The following is a 12,318-nucleotide window of genomic DNA, read 5'->3' as shown; positions in this document are numbered from 1 at the left end:
ATTTGAAAAGAATTGGTGGAAGGGGCATAGAAAGGGAAAATCATGATTTCTTTGGGTTCAGGGAATAATTTGAGAAAAGAAATTAAAGTACAGATCATGTTGATATTCTAATGAGTAAAATTAATGTGATGGTGGGTTGTTGTTTTTTTAAATGATGTCCCTTGTTGAATTTCTGTGTCTAAATAGCGCAGTTCTGCTTGCATCTTTTAATGCAGCCTTGCTTTGAACAGAGTGAACTTGGATGCAAGTATTATGTCATGGTAGTGTTTCTGAACTTGGAAGTAATTTCCTTTCCTCACTGGGAGAGAATTTAAAGAGTGACTCCAATCCTTTATGATAAAATTAAATGCCTTTTACAAAATTGTTTGAGTCACATCTTTTTAAATTAATATTCTGATCTTGAAGGGAAATAAGAAATGTGACAGACGTAGCTCTGTTTTACTGGATGTAGTGCAGTGACTGTTTCTCTGTTGGCTCCTACACACCCAGCTATTTCTAACCTAAATGAATGGAGGTATCTATATGAGGCATTAATCATGGATAATGTTAGCATCTCTTACTATACAGCTGATTCCTTACCCAGCAGAGCAATCTGCTGCTGTAGGGAGGACTGCAAACTTAATATGTGAGGCAGTATTGTAGTCTTGATGTTCTATCTAGATGTATTGTTTTGGAAGCTGATTCATGGAGCCAGCAAAATAGAAGGAGAATGAGAAAGTAGGAAAAATGTGCTTTCCTGTATTGTAACTCCTGGGTTTTTTTTTTTGTTTGTTTTTTTTGGGGGGGGGAGGAGGAGGAGTTGGTTTGTGTGATGCGTAATAGAATTCACTTCAAAATAATAGTTACATTCTTGTACTGTAATAATTTCAGAAGTACTTCACCCACTTTTTTTTATTGCCAAATAGTATAGTTTTTTATCTTCAAAAATATTACCATGAGATGTCTTGGAGTATATATTTATTAATATACATTCATTAATGTATTAATTAATACATTAATACTTGAAAAAATTGTTTATTGCATATCTATGAATATTGCATGCATTTAATGAGATTTTTTTAAATAGGACTTATAAATGTTGTACTCGTTAACATAAATTAATTTTTATACTAATGTTCACAATTCCCTGTACTTAATATGATTTTAATCTTTATTTAGACCTTTATCAAATTTTTAACTGGATTTTTTTTTACTGTTTTTTGTCTTTTACCTTCACTTTTTTGTTTACTCTGCCATTCTACTTTTTTACCTCTTCATCTGAATCCCTGATTTTTACCATCATATCCATGTTGATGTATGTCAAATTAGAACAACAAAGCCTGCTCCTCATCTTGATGGGTAAGAATTCTATTTTTAACTTGTACAGTTAATAAAATTCTAATATTCAGGAATAAGTACTTCACATCTCAATTGAAGGATGGACAGAACTTAGAAACAAAAAATAATTGGTTGGTAGAAAAATGTGGCAGAGGTTTGCCATTTCAACTTTTTTGGCTATCTTTACACAATAACCTACATAGTCATGAATGTCATGTAGTCATGAATTTTGTTGTCAACCTTTGGGCCTCTGGGTTTAAAAATATAAAAATAAAATTATAATAAAATTATTTTCTGAAGTGTCTTCCATATAGCTAGTATCCACAAATACTTTAGAGTCACTGCAAATATTAATTATGAGACTAGAAAATGGGAGGAAGAATTTAGAAGTCATTGTGCTCTAATGAATAGAGAGTAAAGAATAATCCCAGTTATATTGCTGATTTACCATGTGTCTTTGGGCAAGCCCTTTAACTTCTGTTTTAGTTTCCTGTCTAAAAAGTTGATAATGATTTCTCACTGCATATCAGTAAGGTAGGTAATAAGTTTGTCAATGCCTTGAGATATCAAATACCTAAACTGAGTAGTTCTCTCAATAAAGGCAATTTAGAGCCCTACGAACACTCCGCATGGTGCCTCCATGATCCCATTCTTCCTTGGCTTGTCAGTGCCAAGGGCAACCCACACAGCTGTCTGCTGGGTTGTCATTGTGCTCCTCTTTCAGCAGGCTGTGCTTTCCCTACCTTTCTGAGCCATTATACCCTTTTGCCAGGCAGGCTGGGATCTGATAAGGGACTCTTTTAAACACTCAATGGGTGACACGCAATTTTTGGGGGGTGTATGCAAAATATTTCACTGAATCGTGTCTCCTTTAGCACCTCAGTATGTTATATCCGATAGAGAAGAGCTGCTGTTTCTAGGCATTGGGATGCCCTGTGTCTTTAAGGACACAGCCCTGGGAAGTGGGTGCTTAGACAAATGGTCCTATGAGAGGGGAAATAAAAAAGGCCCCCTGCCACCCACCCTATTTTTGCAAACACAGCAGGAGGCTCACTCCATCGGGATAACTATTCTCCCCCCCCACACACACCCCTCCTTGTGCCAAGGATTTGCCCTCTGCCATAGTCTGGCAGCGCCACAACTCTGGACTTAACCCCGACTCAAAGGACGATGGGGAGCTGAGGAGCAGCTTCAGCCCCAGGGCCCTGAGCAGCAGGAGGAGATGGGGGAGTGCCATAGTCACCCGACTCATGGCAGCAGCTGCCTAGCTCTGGCTTCTGGCCTCTGACCTGGCCAGAGGCAAGACCTTGCAGGGGGCGGAGGAGGAGGCAATGCCAGCACTTAATTGAGGAGGGGGGGCGGTTCATAAGAGGGGCAGAATCTCGTGGCGAGGGAGGGTGCATTCCTCTCTCCCTGCCCCCCTCTCCAATTTTCTGTCTAGCCCACCTCAGCCCCTCCAGTGAGAAGAGGCTGGCGCTGCCCCTGATTGTGATTAGGAGCCAAATTCTGGCCTAATAAAGTGCACATGCAAAGGTGGATTTGTTTTCCAAAGCTGCTGTTGACGTCCAGAAGAAGCTATGCATGGCATGACCCTCTTTTATTTTTTTATTTTATTTTGTTTTTAGTGCATGAAATCCTTACATTTTTGATAACATCATGTGGGGGGGGGGGTTGTTTTTTTGTTTTTTGAAAGATGGTTTTACTGACCCTAAATTTTGGACATAAACAACCTGGTAATACAGATGGAACTGAATTCTTCCATGTAAGAATATGACTTTCAGTCTATGAAGAAGTCAGTGGAGAAGAGTCCCAGCTATACCTAAACAATTGTACTTTCTGAATCTTGTATTTCTGCAGTGTACATGTTGTCTTTGGACTGGTTATTTCTGGTTTTGAAGTAATAGAACAAATAGAAAATCTGAAAACTGATACTGCAAGTAGGCCATATGCAGACGTGCGAGTTATTGACTGTGGGGTGCTTGTTACAAAATCAGCAAAAAATGGTAAGCAAACCTGTTGTTGCTTGAAACACATTGAAAGTTGTCGCATGCAAAGAATACAAAATTTGTACTTTTTTCTAAAAACTTACAATGGTTCTCTGGCTTTTTAATTTGGATTTAAAGATGTCTGAGAATTAGATTTTTTTTTCTAAACTGAAGATTCTCTCACTTGAAAAAGGGCACGCCCATTTCCTGTCAACATTGCTTACATTTATTTTTGTGAACTGCCATACTGAACTTGAACACTAATTTCTTTCCCAGTATTTGAGAGGTAGAGCTTTAAATATAGTCCTTGGTACTGCACAAACTATAGACCTTTCAGGATACCTGAGCTGTTAACATTAATTTCATGACTAGATTTATGTTAACAGAATTTTTTCCCCTTAAATCATCGGAGGAAAATGTATGAGGATCAAACTTTACTGGGTATCCCATCATTTGTAAAAATTTTATCCAAAGCACCACTGGAAATTTGTATAGGCCAAGATTTGACCTTTTTCAAAATTGTTAAAAGATGGGGGTAGGCCTACGGATTCTAAATATTTTCCCACCCATCCCCTTCCTTTCCCGCAACCAATTCTCCACAACTTAATTGAACTTAACCAAAACCATTTGCCATTTTAGTGACAGTACACCAAAATAAGATATGCAGACTTCCTCAATGCTCGGCAAAACACTAGTGCAAAGTACATTCTTGCTGGTGTCACTGCAATTGTTTTTACATGCCAAATAAACTAAAGACAGTCAGCATAGGTTTCGGAATTACCCACAATAAACTACAATAATAAGCTTGCCAAATTGAAAAAGGACAAAATTGATTTTGTGAATTTAAACTGAGTCCCTTTAAATTTTGAGTGAAATATAAGATTTCATTATTTTTTTTTAAAATGGTGCAAACGTTTAAAATTGTGAAGAGTTATGGATTGAGAGACTACAGATGGGCAGACAATATAGCAAAAAATATTTCACATGCTACTGACCCCAGGAAGAAAGATGGAGGGATTTTTGAATTGGAGGGAAAGTCTTTCTTAACTGACTGCTGGTTCAGTGACTTCCTTCTGTCTTCTTGTGAAAATTAGCAGAGATTTGTTGAGGAAGAATTTAGTGGCTTGGTTGGGAAAGTGAACACCAAGTCTGAGAGAGAGGAGAAACACTCTCTCTTGAAGCTTCACTTTCAAAGGGTTAGAACAAAGAGACTTTGGTCTTGTTGCCTGAGGGACAGCTTACAGTATTCCTGCAGGAGGAGAGGGGAGGAGGGTGACATTCCCTTTTGTGAAGGTTTCCCCCTAGTTGATTAGGTGTTCTCCTAGAGGGTAGTAGACAAATTCTCTACAAGTATGAAGATGAATGATAGAGCAGACCGCTGTGGTTTCTATGAGAAGAGGTGGACATTGGGACTGAGTCTGAGAGTCTTGATATTGATTTTAACATGTAACTTGTGGGTTGCTCATCTAAGATGTTTTAGTCAAAAAAAATAAAAATAAAAATCAGATGACTGTGGACAATCCTTGTTCATCTTTCTCTTTGTCCTAGGAAGAACCAGTGACATGAAATCACAATATTGCAAACTAAAATTTTGCAAAATTTGCTGTCAAGTGATTAAAAAATTAATTACAATTAATCGTGCAATAAAATAAATGGTATTCTATTGTTGTTTAAAATAATTTTGGATGCTTGCTACATTTTCAAATATATTAATTTCAGTTACAACGCAGAATACAAAGTGTACAGTGCTCACTTTATATTTATTTTTGATTACAAATATTTGTGCTGTAAAAAACAAAACAAAAAATTTTCAATTCACCTCATACAAGTACTGTAGTGCAATCTCTTTATCATGAAAGTTGAACTTACAAATGTAGAATTATGTAAAAAAAAAAAAAAAAAAGTTTTATTTTTGAATGCAGTGTGAAACTTTAGAGCCTACAAGTCCACTCAGTCCTACTTCTTGGTCAGCCAATCACTCAGACAAACAAGGCTGATTACAATTTGCGGGAGATAATGCTGCGTGCTTCATGTTTACAATGTCACCTGAAAGTGAGAATAGGCGTTCACATGGCACTGTTGTAGCTGGTGTTGCAAGATATTTACATGCTAGATGCGCTAAAGATTCATATGTCCCTTCATGCTTCAACCATCATTCCAGAGGACACGCGTCCATGCTGATGATGGGTTCTGCTTGATAATGGTCCAAAGCAGTGTGGACTGATGCATGCTCATTTTCATCATCTGAGTCAGATGCCAACAGCAGAAGGTTGATTTTTGGTGGTGGTTTGGGTTCTGTAGTTTCCACATCAGAGTGTTGCTCTTTTAAGACATCTGAAAGCATGCTGCACACTTTCATGATAAAGAGATTGCATTTCGGTACTTGTATGAGGTGAATTGAAAAATACTATTTCTTTTGTTTATCATTTTTACAGTGCCTATAGTTGTAATAAAAATAATATAAAGTTAGCACTGTGCACTTTGTATCCTGTGTTGTAATTGAAATCAATATTGAAAATGTAGAAAAACATCCAAAAATATTTAATACATTTCAATTGGTATTCTATTGTTATAAGTGCTATTAATCACAATTAATTTTTGAGTTAATCGTGTGAGTTAACTGCGATTGACAGCCCTATTTTAAAGTAACTACAAAAACATGGTTTAATTTGTGTAATAGTCCTGTTCATATGACCAAATATCCACACATTTACTTATTAAAATTTCTTTATAAAACACTTATTTGTTCATATGGCAAGCTTTTCATCTTGTTCCTGTACTATAATTTGTTTATTGAAATATTAAAAAATCCTCCTGTATTACGTATAATTGAAATGTTGGTTATAAAGTGGTACACTCTGTTTTTTAGGGCAGAGAGATGTAAATTGGAGAGCTGTATAGTTCACTTGGTAGAAACTGAAGAATTTTACCACACCCATCCTTACTCGGATTTAAAAAAATATTATACTTCAGGTTAATCATTTCATTGATACTTCATTCATTTAATATGTATGGTCTGAACACTTACTTAATGTAATTGCACATTTAAGTGTCCTGTTTCTTTTCAGTTATGGCTAATCGGGAAATAAGGGAGTTGATGATGATTGTTTTTAGTTTATACTCTGCTCTTTTGGAGAATAATGTTTTTATAATAGTCTTGTCTTAAGTTTTAGAGAAAAAGAGGAAAGCATCTACTCACTCAGAAGCTTCAGATTCCTCCTCTAGCTCATCAACCTCTTCAGAATCTTCATCGGAAAGTGAAGTTGAAAATGAGAAAAGTAGAAGAAGAAAGCGCAAGAGAAGAACTAAAATTAAACAATCAAGAAAGCGAAGAAGGGAAGAGAAAAAGAAAGAGGAGCCAAGGTGCAAACGGATATCAAACCAAAGAGGGTGACTAATCTGTTAAGAATCCCAAAGAAATCATGTCTGAAATTACCATGTTAATTATATAGGTGCTTTATGGAAAACATTATTAAGGTGTATTTAATTCTGGAAGTTTGATTTTGTTCATCCTTTAAAATTAAAGTCAAGTTTACTGTAGATTTAATTAAAGACTCTTTACTAAATAATTATAGAGAAGCTATTAATAACAAGTAATAAACTGCATCTCTGCACACTGAAAAGTCATTTGGGACATAATATGTTTACATACATTGGAAAGGAGAAACTAATGCATGGAGACAAGATTTAACTATTTGCGATAGTTTTTAAAATAGAGAAAAATTCCCTGTACTGTTAAGGATACTCACATTAAAATGTGATATTTATTTTCAATTATGATTTCCTATATTTTAGAATACTAAGATACCTGTTGACACTGTAATAAGTTAACTGATGGTCAAAGAAGGAAATATAACTTTTGTCTGTTAAATGTGAAAGGAGCCTTGTTTCTCTAGTTCTTTGATAGCTTGACTTGTAGATGTTGGCATAAAATTAAATGAGTTAACAATGTGATAAGGTTGTATATGTCACTTAAGGTTATTTTTTTGAAATCAGTTTTGATAATCTGTGCCTCTTTCAGCCTAGGTTTAGATAATAGTTTTGCTTTGTAAATTGCTTTTCCCCCCCCCATCCCCAGCAGCCATTCTGACAAGAGTGATGTAAACGAGAGAAAATCAGTTGACTTGAGCACAAAAAGGGACAAACCTGTGGTTCGCCCTGAAGAAATTCCACCAGTGCCTGAAAATAGATTTTTGCTGAGAAGAGATGTGCCTGTTGTCAAAGTAGAATCTGAGCCGTAAGCAGCAGATTTAACCTTTTTTGTTACACTATAGTATTAACTTAGTGGGCATGTTCTTTCCAAAAAGGATTTTCTGTTTTGACTCTTGGAGGGCCACCTAGTGGTGAAAGTAAGGTTCTTAAACATTAAGTAACTTAGCTGCTTGTAACATTCTCCACTGGAACTTCCACTTCAGCCTGTGTCTCTAATCTCATCAGATCGAATCTTATGTAATAACTAGGGCTGTCGATTAATCGCAGTTAACTCACACGATTAACTCAAAAAAATTAATTGTGATTAAAAAAATTAATCGCAATTAATTGCACTGTTAAACAATAGAATACCAATTGAAATGTATTACATATTTTTGGATGTTTTTCTACATTTTCAAATATATTGATTTCTATTACAACACAGAATACAAATTGTACAGTGCTCCCTTTATATTATTATTTTTGATGACAAATATTTGCACTGTAAAAATGATTAAAAAATAGTATTTTTCAATTCACCTCATACAAGTATTGTAGTGCGATCTCTTTATCGTGAAAGTGCAACTTACAAATGTAGATTTTTTTGGTTTTTTTTTGTTTTGTTTTTGAGTGTAGTTATGTAAAACTTTAGCGCCTACAAGTGGACTCAGTCCAACTTCTTGTTTAGCCAATCGCTAAGACAAACAAGTTTTGTTTACATTTACAGGAGGTACTGCTGCCTGCTTCTTATTCACAATGTCACCTGAAAGTGAGAACAGGCGTTCGCATGGCACTTTTGTAGCTGGTGTTGCAAGGTATTTACGTGCCAGATATGGTAAACATTCGTATGCCCCTTCATGCTTCAGCCACCATTCCAGAGGACATGCTTCCATGCTGATGATGCTTGTTAAAAAAATAATGCGCTAATTAAATTTGTGACTGCACTCTTTGGGGGAGAATTGTATGTCTCCTGTTCTGTTTTACCCGCATTCTGCCATATATTTCATATTATAGCAGATAATGACCCAGCACATATTGGTTTTAAGAACACTTTCACAGCAGATTTGACAAAACGCAAAGAAGGTACCAATGTGAGATTTCTAAACATAGCTACATCGCACAGCCCAAGGTTTAAGAATCTGAAGTGCCATCCAAAATCTGAGAGGGACGAGGTGTGGAGCATGCTTTCAGTAGTCTTAAAAGAGCAACGCTCAGCTGCGGAAACTACAGAACCTGAAGCACCAAAAAAGAAAATCAACCTTCTGCTGGTGGCATGTGTCTCAGATGATGAAAATGAACATGCTTCGGACCGCACTGCTTTGGATTGTTCTCGAGCAGAACCCATCATCAGCATGAACGCATGTCCTCTGGAATAGTGGTTGAAGCATGAAGGGACATATGAATCTTTAGCGCATCTGGCACATAAATATCTTGCGACGCCAGCTGCAACAGTGCCATGCGAACGCCTGTTTTCACTTTCAGGTGACGTAAACAAGAAGCAGGCAGCATTATCTCCCGCAAATTGTAACCAAACTTGTTTGTCTGAGCGATTGGCTGAAGTGGGACTGAGTGGACTTGTAGGCTCTAAAGTTTTAAACTGTTTTATTTTTGAATGCAGTTATTCTTTTGTACATAATTCTACATTTGTAAGTTCAACTTTCATGATGGAGATTGCACTACAGAGCTTGTACTATGTCAGGGGTAGACAACCTTTCAGAAGCAGTGTGCCGAGTCTTCATTTATTCACTTTAATTTAAGGTTTCGCGTGCCGGTAATACATTTTAACATTTTTTAGAAGGTCTCTCTCTATAAGTCTATAATATATAACTAAACTATTGTTGTATGTAAAGTAAACAAGGTTTTCAAAATATTTAAGAAGCTTCATTTAAAATTAAATTAAAATGCTGATCTTACGCCGCCAGCCTGCTCAGCCCACTTCCAGCCTGGGCTTCTGTTCACCTAGGCCGGCCGCGGGCTGAGCGGGGCCTGCGGCCGGGACGCCGGCTGGCAAGGGGCCGACAGCCGGGATCCCAGACCTGGGGGGGGGTTCAGGGGTCAGGGCAGAGGGCTGGGGGGGTGTGGGGGTGCAGGGCAGAAGGCTGGGTGTGGGGGGGGAGTTCAGGGGTCAGGGCAGAGGGCTGGTGTGTCTGTGGAGGTACAGGGCAGAAGGCTGGGTGTGGGGGGGTTCAGGGCAGAGGGCTGGGGTGCTCCCAGCCCCCTGCCCTGAGCGGCTTACGGCAGGGGGCTGGAAGGGATATGCCCCGTCCCACCCCTTTCCCCAAGGCCCCGTCCCTACCTCTTCTCTGCCTCCTCTACGGAGCAGAGAGCACGCTGCTACTCGTCCCCCTCCCCCTCGCAAGGGCGATCAGCTGATCGGCGGCAGGGAGGAGGAGGAGGAGGGGCAAGAAAGCACCACGCTGGGGGAAGAAGCGGGAGAGGGGGGGAAGCTTGGCTGCTGCAGGATCAAGCTTCCGCCTCTTGCCCCCGCAGGGGAGAGCGGGGGGGCTGAGTGGGGCTGGGGGCCGGGACCCCCCCCATCACTCTCCCCTGCGGGGGCAGGAGGAAGAAGCTTGGTCCTACGGCAGCCAAGCTTCCCCTCTCCCCGCTTCTTCCCCCAGCGTGGTGCTTTCCTGCCCCTCCTCCTCCTCTCGGCAGGCAGGCAGCAGCGTGCCACTCAGAATCGGCTTGCGTGACGTAGGTTGCCAACCCCTGTTCTAGGTGAATTGAAAAATACAATTTCTTTTGTTTTTTACAGTGTAAATATTTGTAATAAAAATATAAAGTGAGCACTGTACACCTCGTATTCTGTGTTGTAATTGAAATAAATATATTTGAAAATGTAGAAAACATCCAAAATATTTAAATAAATGGTATTCTATTATTGTTTAACAGCACAATTAATCACGTGATCAATCTAGATTACTTTTTTTAATTGCTTGACAGCCCTAGTAATAACTTTACATTAAGGATCCTAAATGTGTTACAAACCTAAATTGAAATATTAAACAATACAAATAGATCACTTCATCCATTGCTTCTGTATGAAACCCCAGGATAAAATGCAGTAATTGTTTAGCAGTGCATAGCAATATAACAGAGTAGTTTAAGAGGGAAAACTAAGTATTACCTTTCCAATTTAAACTGTAAGAGCAATTTGATTTCAGTCTTGTGATCAGTTGGAATTTGGTCAAGACCCTGATGTTAATATTCTTCTCCCTATTTTCCAAAAAAACTATCTTTCTAGAGAAACCAAACAATCATGAGTTTGTAAAATAGTTGCAAATTAAATATAATAGAAATATTATACAAAGTTTGAATGTTCTTTCCTATAGCATACGCTGTGTAATGGCCTGAATGGCTTAATATGCAGTACTGGTCAATCATCTACAGAGCCTGTTTACATTCAAACAATATTCATGAATGTAATAAAGTTGACAATATCAAATAAATCACTGCTTGAAATGATAAATCATTTCTTCAAGCTTTGACAACTACTCATTTCTACTGAGCATACTAAAGTGTATTTACAGGAATGTTGAATTGCCTTTCATTGCTAAAAATCATTAGAACTGATCAATTATCCATAGGTGGTAATCTAGTGATGCCCCTTAGGGCTTCTGTACATGAATATGTAGTTTGTGGCGAGCTGGGATGTAATTCTATCTCATGCTAGCTTGCTGCACGGTAAGGGTGAGTGTGGACCGTCCTGATGTGCACTTACAATTCTCTAGTGTGCATTGTCAGGGTTCACATGGACCCTAGTGTGTGGCAGGCATAGCGTGGGTTAGATTTACACCCCAGTTTGCTGAGAACTAAATGTCTGTGTAGACAAGCTCTTAAAGTAATATATTTGTGGATGCGGGGATCCGGGCATTACTCAGTGCACATATGATTAGCAGACAGGTGATAAAAAATGACTGTGTCCTAGAAAAAGGGTGCATTGTTCTAACAGATCATTTTGCAAGTTCATTAATAAGTCATCATTATTTACTGTAGATAGTCTAATCTTGTTAGCTGGGTGAAAATTACTATGGTAGTGATCCACCTTTCATAGGGAAGCTATCTATTGTTCACTTATTTTTTCTTTTTCTCATAATATCGCTTTCTCAGTACACTGACTTTCAGTATTCCAATTTGTTTTATTGGACCTCTTGGTAAATATTTTTTACATTATTAGCTTAATGATGTATGAGGAACAAATTCATATTTTTATTACTGTGTTACAATAAACCCATTTTTTCTTCTTATTTTAGGAAACTTCTTGATGTTGCACCAGTTTTGACTGACCAGAAGCCGTCAGTCTCTAAATCTGGAAGAAAAATTAAAGGAAGAGGAACAATAGTATGTATATATTTCCTCTCACCCCTTCCCCTACCCACCTCCACTTCCCAGAGTTTTAAATTACTCATATGGTTTGCATGTGATTTTATTATAACTGAGGTTGAAGGACCATAGCTTACTTGGTTGGTGTGTCGAAATGTTGCAGCAAAATTAAAACTGTATTTGTTAAATCATCAAATTTTTCTACCCCGCACACTAAAAACAGGCTTACCTATTAGATTGATGGGAAAAGCAAGATGTTTGCCCCTTAGTCGTGAGTGGGTATCGAAATCACTTAAGGATGAAATACTTCGAGGGTAAATAATACCCGCTAGATTCATCTCCTAATCACCGCTGGATCCCAACTTATGGCACCCTGGACGATAGACTACAGGAGCAGCCCAACACAATGACAATAGCTGCTACCTCTCTCCATTTGCCAGAGAGCAATAGCCTTCATTGAACCCCAGGATTGTAAGGCGCAGAGATAAGGAAGTACTGTCTC

At 38.2% G+C, this 12,318-nt stretch overlaps 1 protein-coding gene across 7 annotated transcripts in view; it reads left to right on the top strand.

Annotated features, from left to right (window-relative positions):
- Positions 1-12,318, top strand: part of NKTR (natural killer cell triggering receptor) — a 75,053-nt gene that overhangs the window by 32,918 nt on the left and 29,817 nt on the right. For 3 of the 7 annotated variants that reach the window (XM_026652166.2, XM_026652170.2, XM_026652173.2), the window contains 5 exons: positions 1,309-1,338; positions 3,175-3,320; positions 6,470-6,692; positions 7,381-7,539; positions 11,747-11,834. In XM_026652166.2, the coding sequence (XP_026507951.1) occupies positions 1,309-1,338; positions 3,175-3,320; positions 6,470-6,692; positions 7,381-7,539; positions 11,747-11,834 (646 nt within the window). Of the gene's footprint in view, positions 1-1,261; positions 1,339-3,174; positions 3,321-6,469; positions 6,693-7,380; positions 7,540-11,746; positions 11,835-12,318 lie in introns of those variants that run through there. The other 4 variants (XM_026652169.2, XM_026652168.2, XM_026652167.2 and 1 more) reach the window with 4 other exon arrangements.

The sequence above is a fragment of the Terrapene carolina genome, unplaced genomic scaffold (assembly GCF_002925995.2).
Source record: "Terrapene carolina triunguis isolate 2854851 unplaced genomic scaffold, T_m_triunguis-2.0 Scaffold111, whole genome shotgun sequence".
In the NCBI taxonomy this organism is placed as follows: Eukaryota; Metazoa; Chordata; order Testudines; family Emydidae; genus Terrapene; species Terrapene triunguis.
Note: the sequence above shows the minus strand (reverse complement) of the source record. Positions and strands in the feature narration are given on the sequence as shown.